This window comes from Abrus precatorius, unplaced genomic scaffold, assembly GCF_003935025.1.
Source record: "Abrus precatorius isolate BTA unplaced genomic scaffold, Abrus_2018 Scaffold3, whole genome shotgun sequence".
Classification (NCBI taxonomy): domain Eukaryota; kingdom Viridiplantae; phylum Streptophyta; class Magnoliopsida; order Fabales; family Fabaceae; genus Abrus; species Abrus precatorius.
The window spans coordinates 35138092-35158724 of NW_020874373.1; the positions used below are offsets into that span (position 1 = coordinate 35138092).

Here is a 20633-nt window from a genome sequence, read left to right on the forward strand (position 1 = left end):
TTTCATTTGCACTATGGATGAAATTAGAAAACTTACTTTCACACTCAAGTTATTAGGATGAAATGTTGTGGTATTTTCTTTGCATGAGAAAGTTGTTTGCTCCTCTTTAGATAGATTTAGAGTAAAATTTTTTCGTTTTATTTTTACTTTGAAAATATCTTGACCAACTTCATCTTTAATCAAACAATGTTTATCTTCAAAAATAACTTTGAATCCCCCTTAAATCAGTTGACCAACATTTAACAAATTTTAGTCAATTTTAGAAATTTAAAGAACATCATGAATTAACTTCGTGCCTGAATAGTTTGCTATTACAATTGTTCCCTTTCCTTTGACTGGGATGAAATCACCATTACCTATTTTGACTTTAGTGATGTTAGTTGGTATAAAATCTCTAAAGAGTTTTTTGTTATTAATCATGTGGTTAGTGCAACCATTATCAATTAGTCAACTTTCATTTGATTTAAAGTCAGAGAGGCAAGTAGAAACAAATAAATGATCTTTTTCCTGAGCAATCTTAGTCTCTTTATTTTAGTGTTGGTTTTGATTTTTGAATATAATTTCTTCATTTCCCATTTGGTTGCATTTACTGCATTGTGCATTTGGCCTTCTCCAACATTTGAAAAAAGGATGACTATTTTTTCCACAATGATGACATGGAGGATAATATTTCTTCTTGTTGTATCTTGCACTTTCATGGTGCGTGATACTTAATGCTCCCTCAATAACACCTTTTTGTCTCATTGCACGCCTTTGCTCTTGTGCTTGTAAGGCATTTAAGAGTTCCACCAGTGTAATTTTGAACAAGTATTTGGTATTTTCTAAGATGGTGATTGTACCTCAAATCTTTCAGGCACTGTTACAAGAATTTTTTTAATAATTTTACAATAAGAAAAATCAGTACCTAGTAATCTTACCTTTTTGGCTGTGCCAAGTAGTCTGAGTATACTTTGATTGTCTCAGACTCTTTCATTCTTTGGAGTCCAAATTCTTTCATCAAATTCAACATTTGCATGCCTCGAATTCTTTCATTCCCGACATATTCTTTCTTAAGATAATCCCAAATTGCTTTTGCTGTTTTTAAAATCATGATTTCAGTGAAGATAGTTGTTGAAACACCAGTAGAAAGACATGATTTTGTCCTTGACTTTCATAGTTATCTCTCTTTATGACTTCTTATTTAGGGTATGGTAGGATTATGCGGCAGCGGAAAAATTTTGTAGTCCTCTTCAACAGCTTCCCAACAATCTAAAGCCTCTAGGTAAGTCTCCATTTTGATAGCCCAAAGATCATAATTTTCTCCATCAAAGACTGGAGGAATAACTTGTGAAAAATTGAATTCAACATCCATTTTCACAGGTCTGTAAAAAAATAGTTCTTGATACCACTTTGTTGGTTTTATGATAAAAAAATAAAATAAAGTAAAGAAAAGAAAATGTGCAGAAATGTGAGAAGAATGAATAGAGAAAGAACTTAACTTTTATTCAATAACAACAATGCATTTATAATAAGGCAAAGAAATCTAAACTAATTATATAACTGAAAGATTTGATAACAAACTAAATTATTCTTAAAATATTAAAACGACTTATTGACTATGATATTACTCTAATAAACTAAAATAACAGAAAATAACTGACAACAATTTCAAAAACTTATTATTAACAATAATATAAATTTATATACGAAAATCATGATGTAACACAAAAATCAATAATTATAAAAAATATTACACGAGCGCTTCAAATGTAAAGGAGGAGAGAATGAAAAAGTTTTGCAGAAGTAAATGTTGTGAATGATACATTCGAATCAGGAGCATAGGAATCACAAATTATTTCATGATACAGGTTGTGGGTGTCCATCCATTTTAACTGAATTTGAACCAACAATTCTCATTAAAGCAAGAAAACAAAAGCCTTCTACAATCAACTTGTAAATGAAGTTACATTGGAGACAAACTGAAAGCACATCATTAGAATAACCAGGGAAGAAGGAAAAAGAAATTAATCAAATTAATCCACATTTAAATGAAATTACATTGAAGTGCCTGTTTTTGGACTGAAGCTACAGCCTTGTATAAACCGAAAAAGAATGACTCAGAGTGAACTTTGATCCGATTGACCACTTCAAGGAGTATGAGAGATTATGAGCTTACAACCATTCTTTAACTTCACATTTTGGAGTCTGTTTGCCAATCTTTCAGAGGGCCACATAGCATGAACTTCTTGTAAGGTAGTCAAGGACCAGAGTTCTTCAGGAAGATCATTCAAGTATTCACAGCTTTCGATGAGAAGATGTCTAAGATGTGGCATTGCAGTTTTGTCTAATCTCCAGTTCCTAACTCTCATTCCCCTCATCTCAAATACTTGAAGCTGTGGGAATTCTTCTTCCCCAACATTAAGGTCAAAAAAGACATGAGAGCGTTGCCTTCCCAATTTCAAAATTTGGAGGTTGGTAAGCCATCCTAGTGTATTCATCAGAAAAAAGTCATTGGCAATGTGTATCTGTTTCCAGGTTATTTTGTTGAGATTTGATGGAAAAGCATTTGGGTCTGGTGGAAGTTCTAGGAAGTCAATTATTTTTAGGCTTTGGAGATTGCTTAGGTGGTGTAGACTTGGTAACCTCACAGTAGGTAATTGTTCATGGGAACGAGGATGAAATGGATAGTGCAAAACTAATTTTCTCAACCTTGGAAACATGTCATTGGGAAACATGTCCTTATTCAGCATGGACACCATTTGTCGATCATGAGCCCTTAACCACAAGGTTTGGAGATTCTCCTTTCTTTCCCTATTTACTTCTGGCAACTTTGCACCCCCTCTCAAATAAAGATGTCTCAATCGCTTAAGCTTCCAAATTTCACTTGAGACAGTTTCTTTGTATCTTATATCTAGTGTTTCTAAATTCCAAAGGTTGCATATAGAAGCTGGAATGTGGCCTACACCCGTGTCTATTCTCAAATACCTTAGATGGATCATTGTCTTAAAACCACTATGCAGTGAATAATTCATTGCTCCTTTGGATTTAGAATACAGCACACGAGCACACTTGATGCTCTTTGGAATGCCATGTGTGTGCATGATTTCAGGAAAGAAGAACAAGGAACGAGTGTAGGATTGGTTAAATTTTTTTGTAGAAATATAAGACCGTGCTTTGCATTGCAAGGACAATCTACGAGGATTGCAAAAGGATAGAGTATCAATGTTTGCTTCTGTGCAAACCTCAAAAAACTTACATGATTTGCTCTCTGATATGCAGAGGTCACGAAGAAGATCATGAATCCGACATGTCTTGACACCGCCATCACTCCTTCTACTTGCCACTTGCACCAGGCTGCGATCCACCAGCTCATCCAAGTAGTAGTCACCAATATCTTCTAGCTCTGCTGTATCTGGGAAGCCAGTTTCTTGTGAATGTATGAACCCTTCAGCTATCCATAGTTGAATCAATTGCCTTGCATTGATCTCATAGTCTTCAGGATAAATTCCTAAATACAGAAAGCATGGCTTTAATCTTTGAGGCAAGAAATCGTAGCTGAGCTTCAGTATATCCATCACTTCAGTCTTGTCTTGTGTAAGATGCCAACTCACTTCCATGATTCTCTTCCACTCTCTTTCTGACTTCTCTTTCTTGGCAACAAGTCCTGCTAAAACAACTATGGCAAGTGGTAAACCCCCACAACTTTCAACAATGGATCTACCCAGAGGCTTTAAATTAGAAGGGCATTCTTCACCTCGAAATACCTTCTTAGAGAAAAGTTCCCAGCTTTCATCTTTAGTGAGGAAGGGAAGGTAGTAGGGACATGCAGTTCCTGAATAATGTGCCACCTCATTTATACGACTAGTTATGAGTATTCTGCTACCATTTTTGTCATCTGGAAAGGCAGCTTTTACCTCATCCCATACTTGGGTTTTCCAAATGTCATCAAGAACTACCAAGTACTTATTCCCCTTCAAGCATTCTCCCACCTTCATCTTTAGCTCTCCCTCGCTTATATCTCCACCTTCATCAGCTATTTTCTTTAATAAATCATTATATTCTGATTTGGACAGCAAACACTTGAGAAGGCTAAGCAAAACCTCACTGGCTCTGTAATCATTAGACACATAACCCCATGCACAAGAAGTAAACAACTCCTTCACCATATTGTTGTTATAAACCTTTCTAGCAAGAGTGGTCTTGCCCAACCCTCCCATGCCAATTATACAAAATACTTTACGACCCAAATCACCTTCTTCCACGAGATGCCGAATCACGTGGGTGGAGTCATGCACTAAGCCTACTACATCTTCTTCCTCCACATCCCTTCTTCTTCTGCGGAGCGATTCTGCAGCAGCAGTAGCTTCTTCATTTTTGAACACACCTTCTCCAATATCGTATCTCTCCTTGTTCTTATAGATCTCATCAATACGGTTCTTGATCCTCTCTATCTCAGCATGGACTTTGTGAAGCACCATGAACCGTTCTTTGAAGTGGAATAACTTGCTGAGTGCGTTTCTGGTTCTGTGTTTGGTGGCGTTGGCAACGTAGGTATCAACAATATCCTCAGCTTTGTGTGCGACATCTCTTATTTGGTTCACCACTTCTTTGACAACCTTTTCGTTGCGTTTTCCCTCGGAGCTTTTGAGGAAGATGTCTATAAACTTGAGTTCATTGGACAGGGAAATAATTTTGTCTTCCACGCCAGAAAGTAACTTGAGTTCATCCTCAAGTAACCGCGACAAGTTCTGTAGCAGAAAGGCAACAACACTATCTGCCATTGCTCGTGTAGACTCGAAAGAGTTTGGTGATAATATACAGAAAGAACGAAAGATAACAAGCTCTTTGGAATGAAGGTGACAGCAAAATGAAGTGATCACTAACAAGTCAAGATCATTGATCGTGGTAACTGTGTTGAACGCGAATACGCGTGGACAATTTAGTTTGACTTGACTTTTAATTGTAGGAGAATGTGATAGTGACTGTATGGAACAAATAATAGTCACTGGCTAATAGTTTTTAAAACTTCACTTTCTCTAAAAGTTTAAGATTTATGTTTTATTAATTTTATATTACATTGACGTTATACTTCATAGTTTTAAAAATTTATCATATTTTTTATGTCATAGCAATTGTTTTCAAATACAATACAAATTAGAGTTGGCATGCAAATAAAACAAAACAATTTATTCTGTTCTTATTTGTTACCATTTCAGTTGATAGATGAGTATATTTCTTATTCTTAAACATGTTACTAGGAGAGATAAAAATGGATAAACATGGCAAATATAAATAAAGGAAACCGGATATGTAAAATCCATGTGAAAACAAAACAAAAACCCAAAAGACAAACATAAGTGAAGAGAAAAGTTGAAGCTTCAGCATAGAAAACAAATAAACAGTCAACGTCCATTAAATGAAAGTGGTAGTAGCACACAATAATTTTTCCCATCCTCGGGTCTTACATGAGTAATGACAAATCCACGCGGAATACCACACCCAATACACGGAAGAAACTAATCAGGCAACCCCCCAGCACAAAGGAAGTAAACATCATTCTGCGTTAGTGCTCCATTATCTCATTGAGGTTAGCATAGTCAAGATCTTATAGAATCTAGATGCTCCCTCAAATCAACTTCGCTTCCCTGATTTGGACATGCTTTCACATTAGTTCATTCGGCAACGTATTCATCAGGTTATTACAACACTAGTACTTAGCAATGTCGAGCAGACACCGAGAATTCCAACATCCCGTATAGTACCATCTTAACTTCCACACGGGTTGCTAGAGCATCATCCCCGGCAATTCTATCGACAATAGTCAGAACCAGCACACCTAGCATAAAAGTTTTCTTTTGTTGAAACATACTCCTCCCCTACGCCGACTTTGTTATGGCTGTACACCAAAAAAGAAGCGATTTTTAAAGTAAATTTTTTCTTCTTAAACTCAAGTAAAAATCATGAAATAATATAAACTAAATCAATAGGTAAATACACGTTTACTTATATACTTCAAAGACATTTGTTTAAATTTTTCCATAATACATATACACACACATAATATGATACACTGAATATCATTCATTTAAACTCTGACAGTGGCACAACATGGAGATACAAAATTCTGACTCAAAAAGTCCATAAGAAATAAATCCAATTCTTTTCAGTTCTAATGTTTTTGCTGACTAAATTGGAAAATATAGACTACAACTTGAGAATAATGCAAATTAAAAACGGCAGATTTCAGAACAGGTAATATAATATGAATCTAGAGACTTGGATTTACAAAAACTCCAAATCTACCAAATATACAGAGAAGGAAAATGACCTTCAGCAAAAACAAAAAGGAGCCCGGTACCACTTTTCCTCCAGATATAAGATTATATATAATCCCCCTTTCCTTCCTCAAATGCTGTCGAAGGAAATGAAAGATGAATAATGAAAAGAATATTGGCAGAAAACTACCGAAAAAATCATCAAAATAATGATCCTTTCTCTTTGACTGTTGCAGCACAAATTTCCCAACCTTCTCAATAAAACCAACGAGGCTTGGGAGAGACATGGTACAAAACTTATGCTATTGCTACTGTTTTTCAGCTTCCATTCCAATTCCCTTTTCATGACGTTGAGATAACTGCTCAGATTGGTCAATAAATGCCTCTGGTGTCAACTCATCTTTGTTATCTGCTGACTTGAAGTCTGAATTTGAATCAAAGAAGAGGCAAACTGCAGCACAATCATCAACCTTACAAAAAGGAAATTTTGTCCTCCATGCTTGAACAGCTGATTCAACCAGTGTTCGAGCAGCAGTAGACTGTGAAGCAGATGCAACAATGTCCACGACTTCTTCATTTGATAGAACATCCCAAATCTGCCCACAAGAATCACACACTTAAAAACAAATCAAATATTCCACACATCTTGATCCAACATGTATTTCTCCATTCCAAGTGTAGACAATTCAAGCAGGGAACTTTCAGTCTCAATCAAAATTCAAAGGTCAATGGCAGGGTGCAACACGTTATATATTTGGTTAAGGCGGAAAGCTCAGAAGATTCAGGGGAAACACATTTTTAAAGTTGCATTCAGTCAAGATCGTTTTAACCAACTTTCAGAAGGGTTCTGCAAATTTAATAAAAAATTGTATTTTTTTTCCTTCTAATATAATATTTTTCCTTTGATATAATGCTAGTGTAATTTTCATCCCTCTAATATGATAATAACAAATTCTAGTCCATAATCCAAATAGGTGCAAAAGATGCAAGCATTTGTGAGAAAACAGCCTAAACATATTTCATGTTGACAGACAATTTGAAGAATATAAAATCACAAGTTAAATAATGTGGAGTTAAAACTTCAAAGGAGGCGTGAAGGGAAAAGAAAATTTTTCCAAAATCCCAACAATTTCACAAAGAGGAGTTAGAAACACACTCAGTTATTAGCTTAAATTTACTGAAAATTACAAAAGTATGTGTGAGAATTATTAAATTAAGAATGAGAATCACATGATTTTTGTGATTTTCAATAAATTTTAGCCAACAATAAGGAGTCTGTTGCTACCATTTCTCATTCCACAAATTCAGGTTTGAAAGAGGATAGAACGAACATGCATCTGTACATAAATATTGGTCACTGGATCAAAGTAAATACTGGTACAGCTTTTGATATCGTGTAAATTTTTGTAAATCATTTATATGTTTAGCTTAAACAGTAACATGTCAATTTAAATGCAGTGAACTTGGAACCAAATTTGGTATTTCAACTTAAGGTAATGCAATTGGCAAATCAAATACCATCTAGAGTCAATTTAATTCCAGAATTGGCTAACTATAAATATGATCTTGAAATGAATGAATTTCAACAAATAAGAAGATCATAGAAGGCAGTATATCATAAGAAAAGAACCCTTCAGGCCTTACCCCATCTGTTGCTAACACAACAAATTCATCCTTCTCAGTAAGGCGGTGATAAGAGACATCCGGAACAGAAATTAATCCAAAGTCCTTGAGGCAAAAATCTCCAAATGCCCGTGCCATAGCAAGTCCAGGGAAATCAGAGTTAGGCAGCCAAACTCGAGCCACATCAGGTTCATTCTGAAGGGAAAAAACCCTTCCTTTACGATGCTTGATCCTCTCTTCTTCCCCTAAGTGAAATCAAGTTCACATCATTCATCAATACCCCATATGGATATGCAGATATGAAACACTGACTGATGTATGGAAAAAATTTCCAAGTCACAGCATTTATTAAAAATACAAAGAAACTATAGTTTCACTAATCCTGCATATATTTTTTTCACAATAGTCAAGTTGTTCTAAAGGGGAACCAAAGAAATATATTGGATAAAAAACAAAAGAAAAGAAGACAGAAAAATATAAATGTTGTGTAAACAGAAGTCAAGATTTTTCACAATAGTTCAATTTTGATATATACTCAGGTGGCTAAGCCTAATATACTGAAAATGTTGTGCAACAAATGTTCAATTCGTTTAGTTTCCTTTTAACACAAATTATGCTAAAACTAAATCATTAAATATAAATGTCCTATAATAGGTTATCAAGGAAAGGGTTAGAAGGCATTTGAACCCAAGGATTCAAATGCTACCACAACACATTCATCATATAGCCTTTTAGATTTATTTCCATAAACGATAAGTCCATTTGTCTAAATCAGACAAGCAGTATCACATGACCATTACGACGCTGACACAGTGGCACTACTGATTCAAGGGAAATAGTGTAAAGAAATGGAGTTCTTCAACTTATCAAGTCCATTCAGAACACAAACACAGAGAGGGGGAAGGGGAGAAAGAGAGAGAGAGAGAGAGATACTTGGAAGATTTGGCTTAAGATCAATGGTCAATTGAACAGCAATGAGAGACTCATCATGATCTCGGGTACCCAACACAGCTCTCGAGTCTCCAACATTTCCAATAACAAGGTCCAGCCCCTAAAAGAACATAAGGAGTAAACAGTGTAAAAAACAAATAAGAAAATTATCAAGAGAACAATACATGGTAATTTATATTTCTTACTTGCTTGACCAAGGTAACTGCTGTAGTGCCACTGCAAAAGCAGTCAATATCAGGATGTAGTTTCAGTTCTTTATCCATATTCTTACAAGCCTTCAAAAAAGAATCTTTTAGTGTCAAAATTGTATCTGTTTCATCAAGTTCATGATCAGTGGGACTAGGTTTCTCATCAACCAGTCTATAGCCAGGCCCGTCAGATTTATAACTTCCGGCAGCACTGCTATGATCGCTGAGTCCATCTTTATTCTTATGATGCAAATCCCATTGGGCATTAAGCTTTAAAGGGAAAGAATCCCTAACTCTCTTTGCAACTCTATGGCCATAAGGTCCATGACCATCAAAAACACCACAAAAAATGGTGTCCTCCCTTTGACAAAAGTTCTGCAAAACGAAAATAAGGAAAGTTTTGTGCAAATTATTAACATCTATATAACTAGTCTTAGTGCAAACTCAAACAATCAAACAGAGAGTAAACATCTGATAGTTTCTTTATTGCCTTTCACTACCAACAACATAAGAAGATTGAGGAAGAGTGTTAGGGTCAGACACAGGTATGAACATACTCATTTACGCCAGGATTCCATAATCCATAGATCATATCAGTTCATATTTACTCCAAATGCATAAATAACTTTTATTTTTAAATTTAAAAAAGAACAAGAACACTAATTCATGTAGACTTGGTCTTAGCTGAAAGATATGCTAAAATAATTTTAAAACATTAAAAACTGAAAACGTAAGTAACCCATTCATGGTTATTTTTAAAAAATTATAACATGCAGAACACCTACTCAACTTTGATTACCTTCCAAACATATAACTCTTACACTTCCAAAAAAGAGAAAAATAAATGGGCCTTCATTTCTACTATTGCGAACAGCATGACAAGTAATACAAATGCAAATGTAAAAGGCATAAAATCCCAAAACACCATTAATTTAATAGATGCTAAAAGAAAGAAGGGGCTAACCTCCCAAACAAGCATAGCATCTTGGTTGATCCCTTTTCTACCTTGCTTGCAATACAAGGATGCAACCTCGCTTGACCCATTCAAAAACATTCTCCCAGGCACCTTACAATCAAAGGATGAGGAACCCCTCAACCTCCTCCTCTTCCCACCATCCAAATTGGACTCAGGCGAATAAGGTAGAAGAGGGGGGGAACTACCGCTACCACCAACCTCCGAAATGCACGATCCCATTCCCAGTGCCCTCACAATGTTCAGAAAACACTCAAATCCCGCCAAACACTCTGAATCCGAACCCCTCGCTTCCCCCACCAGATCCGTCCCATACCGGTTCAGTACCTCCACCGCCTGTCACAATCATCATCATTATTTCAGACAAACACAACCACAGAGCTAAAAATCCAGATTCAGAAACCAACACAATCATACATGAAAGAAAAAAAGAAACACAATTAAAATGGAACCTGAGTCATGATTGCAACGAAATCCCGTCCAATCGAATCAACGCAAATCCAATAGCGAATCACCCTATATGGCAGAAAACTCGTCGAAAAGCGGAAGAATAGGAACACAAAACGACTCTAGTGAATAACATAAAATAAAAGAATGAAATCACGAAAACAATTCGAAATTCTCTATCCTCCTTCGATCCCTCAAGAAATGATTGCGAAAACTGAGAAGCGAATCAACGAATGAAAAATCTCGATTGAAGAATCGAACAACGAGTTGGTATTGTTCCTAAAATCCTTGAGAGCAGCGGTACCGTCCGGAGCGGGGGCGTCACCGGCAGGTGGTGGCTTTCGACGAATGGCTGTGACAACAGAGTTTGTTTCTCCGCCACGCAAAAGAAGAATATATTGATTGATGCAAACCAGAAGAATGGATCAGAACGACAACGTGTAATACAAAATTCAGAAATTAAAAAAATGTGATAAATAATGGTGACACGTGGCTTGGACGGCGCAGATGATTGGATTATTCGGGCGTCGATGGATAGGATCATGGAACCCCAAAAAACATGATCGTGTCTAATAACTAAATCCATATTCATTGACCAAATAATAATAATATATCTATTCTATTCAACATTTTGTTTATATTTATCGGTAAATAAATCTTATTAAATGATTTAAACGCATTTTTATTCGTATATAAATCCATTAAATAATAAAAATTGTGTTACGTAAAAGAATATGCCTAATATTATAACGTATGAACTTTGTGTTCTTATTAATTATTTGTCATTAGTTTTTTTTTTTTTCTCTGCTAAACGCGGGTTCTTCAAAAGGTCAAATCATTCAACGCGAAAAATCAACGTAGACTAATCAAGTTGATTAGGTAATTGTAAATAGTTTTTGTTTAAGTGTGTAAAATTGGATTTATTGAAGGAGGTTATAATCAAGGGAGAGATTACGTCTTTTAAATATATTAATTAAGATTCAATTTTCTAGGCATTTGTATGAAAAATAAAATATTATTTTTTTCATAGGTTATTTTGTGAATTGTGATCTTAAACTTTGTAAGTAGCTTGTCCCCCAAAACTTAGATTTATTTGACTGTAAATCTGGTAGACAAGTTTGGCCCGACAGCAATATTTTTTTAAGGAGGTTTCACGTGGAAATTGGGAAAAGTCTCCTAATCATATCACGGGTGGGTTGTTTCATGGTTTCTTACACAAGAATAGAGAAATGATACCAGAATAATCAATTTGTACAATTATTTTTATAACTTAATTTAGATAGAAAAAGAGAAAAAAAAAAAGAAGCTAATATATAATAAAGAGAGATAAAGAAAATATTCTTTGTGTAAAGGTTTATTATAAAAATAACACAACTCTTTTAAAAAAGTTTTATATGATAAATAATGTAACAATTTTTTAGCATTTATCCAAATGCGTGTAATAAAAAATTATGCAAGGCGAGCTTTCTTTCAAAATATATATCATAATTTAGTGTATTGATGATATTTAGTGCGCTCTTAGACACATTAAAAAATTAATAATTTAATTGTATGCTTATTTAATAAATTATTATTACACATAAAATTAAGTGATAATTTTATTATGAAATTTATTAATAATAAATTTAAAAGTATAAATATCATGTTACTTTTATAATTAAATAAAATTTGTATAAACCTTTTAAAATGACGTGGCCTGTTTAAAAGGCCACAAAATTGTATATAAGTTATGATTCTTGTAATTTTTTAAAACTTATTTTGTTAAAAATTTTAATATATTTTATCAAGATAAACTATTTTAACATATTTCAATAAATTTTATAATTAAAGTCATGGTAAAAAATTATTAAATAAATGGTTGATTAAATTATGTATGAAAATGCACTAAATTGAAAAGTGCTTATTTAAATAAATTGTATAAAAAATTGCCAAAATAAGATAAAAATAAATCTTTATAAACTTTCCATTATGTCTTTCAAACATTCTCAGTTGGCTCAACCTAGAAAATTATCATGGTCCGAGCATAATTGGGCTTTGTTAAATTATGAACAGAAGTCAGCCTCCATAGTTCGAATTACAGGTTCAAATTCTCACCCATCCTGCTCCGAGTAAAAAATATAACACTCCCATATAAACACTAACTCAAAGTTTTCCTTTTCTTGAATTAAAATACCGCTTCTTTTGCTTAAAATTTCATGTAACAAAAATTTTAAATAAATCAGATTTACGAACAAATGTTGAAAAAAAATCATATTTAGACCAAGAAGATAATTTTGTTAGGTTGGTGATATAAACATTTTTTTTATTACGGACGATTTGTAAGTTTCAGTTGGTATAATTTTGTTGAGACCTACAGGATGCCCCAACTTTGAAGTAGAATGGAATACGTGTTTTCATACCTTACAAAAAATCTTTGATCATAGTCTTCACAAAATTCATCAAAATTATAAATACGCGACACAAATAATTTATATTGTTAGCCAGAAATAAACACCTAGAAGACGAGGGGAATACATTTTGTTGAATGAAACATATTCAAATGTACATTACAACCAAGGAATGATGTATATTATAACAAAATCGCCCATAACGTAAATATATACCAGATACAGATTTTTCACTTGTGACATTACAAATGACTTCACTTCTACACAACAACGAAGAAAAACTATAAAGAATCCGCACACTGTCACACAGTTCAAAATTATTGCATACCAATAATTTTTAGAACCCTTATTAACTTACCACTTTTAAAGGGATTGGCACAACAATATCATATGCTAATAAACATTATCTAAGATGATGATGCAGCTTTGGAAGATGGGTTGAAAGGCACCTGTTCAGCACATGTAAGTAATTCATGGGGCCCAGCTTCTTCTCGGCCAACACCTAGAAGGTCCAGATAATATTGGTAATGAGAAACGATGTTGTTCATTGAGTCCACATCACCTTGTCCACAAACACCGTCTCCATAGAGAATGTTCATTGTAGTGCCAAAACCAGGAAGCCGTTTCTCCATCGTATCATTCTTGGTAGGCTTCCAGTTACCAACAAAGGCGTCGTGAGCAGAGGGCTGATCCTTTTTGATTGGTGTCATCCATCTCACTATTGCAGCCTGGAAAGCAAGGGTTGCATTCTGCTCAATGTATTCTGGATGGCTGAGTAGATCCACCTTCAAAAGTTCTCCAATAGCACCATAATTATAGTTCCTATATTGATGATACCAATAAGTACAACCCCCACATTCAACAAGCACAACAATATAAAGTTTGTAAACTGGTGTAAGATTCGACTGGTGTTACAGAAAGCCTGAACATGCATATATTATTTTTGTATTGGCATCGATATTAGTGAAAAAGAAGAATTCCAAGTCCTCCTAAAACATCCTTCTACTCACTAGATAAAGAAGGACTTGAATGTTTTATACTTTTTCATTTAATTCTCTCTCTTTATGAAGTAATAGGAAGGTTAACAAAAAGATGTTGTTGGAGGATATAACATTACTCTTTTCATATATCATTTACACAAACCCAGAAATCCAGCACTCAATCTCTCTGTCAACAATCAGTTACTGCATTTTTTCTTTCTATTTTCCCCTCCCTTTACCACTTTATCTCTTGTTGCTATAAGTTCTTTCCCATTTACTATAATCTTTCAAATCTTTGGAATGCTCAATAACTCCTATCTGTTCTTTAATCTTATTTGAAAGATCTATAACTGCCACAATGGGCTGCTCAATGATATTTTGAAGGATTTCAACTCTAGTAGTTATCGGTATGAAATGTGTCATTTACACTTCATAGACTGTTCAAACCACAACTTCTTTGCTAAATTATGTTTCATGATCATGGTTATTGACGTGCTTAAAATGAATTAGCTGGTAAGAGTGCTAAAACCCAACTGCTGTCCTTTTCAGAGAAGATGGGATTTTGTCACTGATGAAAAAATAACTACAAGGTGTGGCACTCCATGTATTATAAAGCAATTTAGTCAAACAATAGAAGTAAACAGGGAATATCCAGAACAACAAAAATATGCTTCTCTTACCAGCAGAGCTAAACATATACATACCAGTAAATTGGAATGGCTCCACGTCCATAGTAGTCGGCACCAGGAGCGCAGGGGTATGTTAATTTGAAATAGTCATCACAGTATGACTGACTAGGACTCATTTCATGATTGTAACAAAGACCCCAAGCCAAAGGTCCTCCAGTAGCCACTCCATAACCACCTGCCATTAGCATTGCAAAAATGGTCAACAACACAGTAATCCAAGTTAAAGCACAACAAAGTCAACCACCACACTATGCAAGTCCCACAACATAAACAATAAATCTAAGTCAAATCTCCACTCTCACCAAACAAATTTCTATCTCACAAAATGCAAATCTCTTTGAATAATGTATGCAACCATTTACCTAACTACAAAAGAAACAAATAAACCAAAGTTCACTCTAGACCAATCAAATAAGACCACAGAACAACAATCCTAAGAAACTCAGATCTCCCACATTACAATTCCTAAGAACGCAATAACAATCCTACACACTCACGATTCCTTACACAAGCTAATCAACTCTTTAAAATTAAATTCCAAACCAACCCTAATTAACAGCACACCACAACCCAACATCAAATTAACAAGGAAAAAAAAAGTGAGACACGATACTAACAAGTGGTCTTGCTTCCAACATGTCCGAGGAAAGCGGCAATCTCCTTCATCTGCATAGTCTTGTTTCCGGTGGTGCCAAAACCCAATGGTTCATAAAGCGCCGCGGCGATGATGAAAGAGCGGTAGTCCCAGAAACCAACGGCATGCGCCACCGGCGTGTTTCGTTTGGAGAAGAGATTCTCGAACTGGTAGGTTTGGAAATAATCGGAGATAGTGAGATTACAACAGTAAATAGACCAATCAGCACATTCCCACCCTTTTTTACAGTACTTCTTTCCGTGCTTATACTTAACCAGCGTCTTCGTGTCTGAGTCATCACTCTGCGCACTCGTTGCCACAGCGAGAATCACCAACGCGATGGCCAGAACAGCGAGTCGTTTTGCCGTCTCCATCTCTGATCTCAGAGAGAGAGTGAAAGGGGAGATGGGAGAATGAAATACGAGTGTTAGATGGAAGGTCCTTCTCTGGTGGTGTAATGGGTGCTTGCTGTGTGTGATTATGCATCGAACATGTTTCTCGGAAATCAATGGTGCGTAGGTTGTTGGTGGGACACAAAGTGTTCGATGTTTATGTCAGAACAGACTGGCTTTGAGGCAAAGAACCACGCTTCTCCACCGACAGCTAACGTGGATACATGAAATGACATTATTGCCCTTCAGTTTTGTGTTACTCAGTTCAGTTGGCTTGTCTATTCTTTTCTGATTCTGATTCGCAGGGTCTATTCCAACCTTATTATTATATTATCAAGTTAGTTGTTTTTCAATTTAAATTTAGTTATTGAATATAATTAAAATGTATTTTTTTAATATTTAAAAGAAAAAGTTTGTTACTAATAATGATTCAAATAAGATTATTTTTAAACAAAAAAATGTTTGTGGAGTATATAGTAACGGGGAGAAGAGAATCCAGTGAAGAAGAGGCTGAAAAGGTGTAAACGAACTGTAAAACAACGTTTAAGAGAAAGAGATGGTAACAGCAACCGAAAGGAACTTATCAACGGATAATTATACTAAAATTCTATACACTAAACCATCAATTTCTTAATTATAAATTGTTTTATGTATTAAAAGTAAATGAGCACGTTCAGCCAAATTTATTGTCGGCATATATTACGAGCCCCTAATTTTTATATTAGAATGAAAATGATAAAATAAAATTGTTGCTAATTCTTGTGTCTTAATTTTATTTTAAAAAAAGGGTATTGGTTGTAATTTTTTGGTTTTGTGATTTTTACAAATAGTATAATAAAAAAAACATAGATGAATTCTTATAAAAACGTTCATATTCAATTTGTGCAAATTTTATACCAAAACAAAAAGATTATGACAAATTACGCTCAAACAGGTTGGCTTGGCTCGGCTCGTACACTCAATTTTAATATTGCTACCGTCACAGTTGCCAACCACCATAATTTCTCTGATAAAGAATGAATTATTAAAATTGTATAAATTAGGTATTTTAATTTATGAGATCTTAGTTTATTTTATTAATTCTTAATTTTCTAAAATATTATTGCTTTAGTTTTTAATATAAAATTAAAATAAATAATTTTTAATAACACTAAAAGATTGATAAATCTTTTTATAAATTCAAATATATAACTCAATAAATTTTGAAAATTAACTTACATACTCTATCTCACTACTGTAAGTTCATATTTATAAGAGGCTTAATAGACTAATAGCAAGGCGTGACATTAAATTTCAGACACAGATTCTTTTTCATTTTAAAATTTTTTTCATTTTTACTTAAGTAAATTTTTTTATTTAAATAAAAGTATAAAATCAACTGATTGAACGTCCAGTTTACGAAAAAAATATCTTGTATTTAAATTTCTGATCTAAGAATGATAAAAAAAATTATTTTAAAATCATATGATTTGAGCTATTTACTTGATGTGTTGATACCCTTGGTGGGACAAAACTTATGCCATAAAGCCATTAAAATTGTCTGACAAAAAAAAGGCATTAATTAAATTTGGACTAATAATGAAAGACTTTGATATTTTATATAAAATCATAAATTAAAACTTTACTGTTGTATTAAAAAAATATAGTATACCTTACATATAATTGTCTTGAAAGTTGAAAGACTCTGAGCAAATACATATTAATAGACTACTAACAATTCATGTCATGGTTTAGTTAAAGAAAAAAAAATTAATAAAAATTATATATATATATATTTAATATTGTTAAAAATAATTAAACAGATATTTATAAGATATATTAAACATTGTATCTATTATTAACTTATTATGCTTTTTTACTTTCAAAAATATAATTTATCCCATTAAAAAATTATCCATTTAATTACCACTGACCGTGCTGTGTTAGATGCCTTGAAATTAATATAAACACTAAAATCTATCACGTAAATGAAAAATTATCTTGGAATATATTTTTAGTTTCTAGTTTTTGGTGATTTTTTTTAGTTCTTTCAAACTTTTTTTAATATTTATATTTTTGTAAATTTTAAGTTTTAGTCTTTATTTTTTATGTAATTTACTGAACAGTTATTACAAGTCAATTGTTTCTTAAACTTAGTGAGTTATAGAGATTAAAATAAAAAATTCTCAAAAATATATTTATCAATATTGCACTGAGGAAAAATTAGGAAACTAAATTCAAACAATAAATCATTACAAAACTTTTCTATAAGTTTTTGTTACTAATTTATAAGTATTTTTCTGTTCCCATACTTGTTGACAAACGGTGAGATCTTGATCATTCATTTGTGTTAAAATGGCTTCTTATATGACAAAGGATATTTTGGAACCAATCTACGTATCAATTGGAATTGGGTATTTTCTTCAAACGTTTTTATGACACTTCTCATTCTGATGTCTGGTGCAAGGTAAGAATCAATTTACAAACCAACATGAAGAATTAACAGTTCAGTTATCAACCCTTATTAGAATAGAAAAAATGTTTCTACAAAGTCAATCTCATTTAGCTTTCTTTTTCTTTTAATTGATAAAATATTATAGACAAAAAACAAAACTCACTCAAATTGAAAATGGAAGACTTACGTAATGAAAAACGTAATGAAGCTTAGGCAAACTCAAGAATTGAGCAAAACAAAGAGTGAAAGAGATTACAAATATTCATGAATTTTCATTTTGTGAAATGTATGTGAACTCCTAGATACATCGTCATCAATCATCATCATTAATCTACAATTAGAAGAAGAGACTTGGAGTGCCAACATTCCCACAAGTGTTTTAACCACATTTTGAAGAATTAGGATCATTAATAAGAGAATGGTGAGCTTGGCCAGCCATGGCCAATTCAAATTGCTTGAATGAAATTGGAGACAAAGAGAGTAATTCAGGTGCCTTCAGATTGTCCCAACCCTTCACATTATTTGTAGTTGTTGACCCATCAAGACCAATATGTGTCACATGCTTCACATCTGTTGGATACCCAATTTCCATCTCAGGTTCCATCTCTTCAATTTCCTCTTTGTAAACTGAATTGAAGTGAAGAGAATATTCAACAATCCACACATTACAAAGATGCAACAAAGCGATTATACATAAACAAGGGGAGTTGAAATAATTTGGCAAATTATCCTAGACATGTGTATTCACAACTTCAGCAAAAAATTAAATTCAAATCAACTTTAAATATGCCTCTAGTAGCTCAGTCAATTTGTGTTAAGAAAGCAGAAGCTATATAACCATATATACATATCTAATTATTAAATTATTACCAGTGTCAAATTGTACTAGAATTAAATATAATTGTGTTGCATAATTAGTGACCCCATACTCGACAGCTAGGCACAATCACTTTAATTCAGGGAGACGAATAAACATAATTAAGCACATGAAATCAAATTCGGCCTTCAAATTTCAGACCACACCTCTAACCTAACTCCATAGATGCCTCTAAAATTCAGCTACATATATATTTTCCATTTTCTGCTGATACAGATCCACACTTAGTTTGTCTACCATTTTCAATTGAAAAAGTGGAGCAGCACTGGTCACCCTTAATTAGTCCAAAAATAATCATATTGTATTGTATAAAAATACATACATAAAACGAAAGATACAATAAAAGAGAATTACAATATATCAGAAGGGAAAAAATGCACCTACCATAAGCTCTATGCATTTAAAAAATTCTCTGTCGGTTAATGGAAATCGAAATTCCATGTACGAACAATCATAATTCATAAGAAACAAAATAAAAAATAATAAAATAGAGAGGGTGCTACTCACAAAATAATTGAGATAAACTCTTAATGCCCTTCATTAATCTTTGTATGCCGGCAGATACATTAGGCTTTGGTAGAACAAGAAACCCAGAAGGCTTGCCCCCCTTCATTTTGGTTGTGATCACTGATCTATCTTGTCGTTCTTGTCTTCCTTACATAACAAATATCTCAAATTACTGATAGCACTCCAATCACCTAAGAAAGAAAAATGAATAGAGAGATATTGAGAGAGAGAGAGCAGAGACTACTTGAAACAATAGGGCCTTTTGAATCTTCTTTTGATCCTCTGGGTGCACCTAATTCAACACTTGAATGTGAAGCACAGCTGAAAGAGAATGGAAGAACTACTAATCTTTCCATACGGTTTTTCATCTCTTTCTAAACACAAATTTTAGGTGTAGCAAGAGCTTAATCTTAATCCTAGCTATCAACAGGGAACCTAGAATGGGGTTATATTTAGGTTCCTATTTGTCTTTATGAACAAGTTAGAATGATTTACGTGGGGAAAGAAATTATTTTCAATCCAAGTTTGGTATGTGAGATATAAAGAGTATATATAAATGATAATGGAGTGGGTGTATTAGAGTGGGTAGTTGGTTAAACTGTGCAACTCAACCTGCTTTAGGGATATTTACCAAAAAAAATTTTGCTTTTAAGATTGCTAGGCCAATAAGTAGGATTAGATGATTAGTGTTGAGTTCTAAAACCAACTTTTGTTCTTCTACAAGCTCCCAAATAATAATCACCATATTCCTAAAGTGGGCTCCTCCTAACTTGCATCACTTGTGTACTAAGGCATTCTTGCAGGTTTTTCACATCTTTACATTATGGAGCTTTTGTTCTCTCTACTTCTTTTCCTTTATAAGTATGTCATTTTGAACATCATTAGTTAACTTAATTTGAGCCTATGATTGAGTCTTACTTAACTTGTATATATATGTATATATCAGCATCATAGAGTGAATCACAAGGGAGTTCAGCAAATAATAATCAAGCACATGCCCATTATTTTTTTTCTAATTTTTCCTCCTTTCATGGTTTAATATATAAAAATTTTCTATGCCTTTTTTGTTTCTTCCATTGGTCAAAGACAATTCCATCGGTTATGAGTTTTGACTTACTAATTTTATGGGTGGGTGAATGAAAGTTTACACGATTAGGTTATATGTTAAATTCTTTTAGCCAGTAGTTTTTGAAAAGCATGTTTTAGGTAAAAATATAACCATGTAAAGACTTTAAAATTTTGATAGATATTCGTAAAGCGATTCAATTATTTGGGAATCTTAAAAATCAAAATTTTC

At 33.5% G+C, this 20633-nt stretch overlaps 4 protein-coding genes across 6 annotated transcripts; all 4 read right to left on the bottom strand.

The window, feature by feature from the left end:
- Window positions 1–1472: 1472 nt before the first annotated feature.
- LOC113861388 (disease resistance protein RPP13-like) lies at window positions 1473–4965 on the bottom strand. The gene has a single exon (XM_027494181.1). The coding sequence runs from the start codon at window positions 4758–4760 to the stop codon at window positions 2127–2129; it is 2634 nt and encodes an 877-aa protein (XP_027349982.1). The 5' UTR covers window positions 4761–4965; the 3' UTR covers window positions 1473–2126.
- A 375-nt stretch (window positions 4966–5340) lies between these two features.
- LOC113860786 (probable protein phosphatase 2C 33) lies at window positions 5341–10852 on the bottom strand. Of its 3 annotated transcripts, none has more exons than XR_003504044.1 (7): window positions 10442–10808; window positions 9981–10325; window positions 9014–9391; window positions 8811–8928; window positions 7899–8122; window positions 6308–6850; window positions 5341–5875 (listed from the first exon to the last, which is right to left on the bottom strand). XR_003504044.1 is itself a non-coding variant. In XM_027493293.1 (7 exons), the coding sequence occupies exons 3-7, from the start codon at window positions 10068–10070 to the stop codon at window positions 6563–6565; spliced, it is 1098 nt and encodes a 365-aa protein (XP_027349094.1). In that variant the 5' UTR covers window positions 10071–10113; window positions 10191–10325; window positions 10442–10848; the 3' UTR covers window positions 6031–6562. The 3 variants fall into 3 exon arrangements, 2 of the variants coding, with proteins under 2 accessions (XP_027349093.1, XP_027349094.1); XM_027493293.1 differs by lacking the exon at window positions 5341–5875 and having other exon boundaries at window positions 6031–6850; window positions 9981–10113; window positions 10191–10325; window positions 10442–10848; XM_027493292.1 differs by lacking the exon at window positions 5341–5875 and having other exon boundaries at window positions 6008–6850; window positions 10442–10852.
- A 2073-nt stretch (window positions 10853–12925) lies between these two features.
- On the bottom strand, window positions 12926–15638 carry LOC113862810 (chitinase-like protein 2). Its single transcript, XM_027496025.1, has 3 exons — window positions 15110–15638; window positions 14508–14667; window positions 12926–13645 (listed from the first exon to the last, which is right to left on the bottom strand). The coding sequence occupies exons 1-3, from the start codon at window positions 15498–15500 to the stop codon at window positions 13231–13233; spliced, it is 966 nt and encodes a 321-aa protein (XP_027351826.1). The 5' UTR covers window positions 15501–15638; the 3' UTR covers window positions 12926–13230.
- Window positions 15639–18331: 2693 nt separating this feature from the next.
- LOC113863635 (CRIB domain-containing protein RIC4-like) lies at window positions 18332–19722 on the bottom strand. Its single transcript, XM_027497279.1, has 3 exons — window positions 19581–19722; window positions 19337–19483; window positions 18332–18579 (listed from the first exon to the last, which is right to left on the bottom strand). Exons 1-3 carry the CDS (start codon window positions 19702–19704, stop codon window positions 18332–18334), a joined length of 519 nt encoding a protein of 172 aa, XP_027353080.1. The 5' UTR covers window positions 19705–19722.
- Between the last annotated feature and the right edge of the window lie 911 nt (window positions 19723–20633).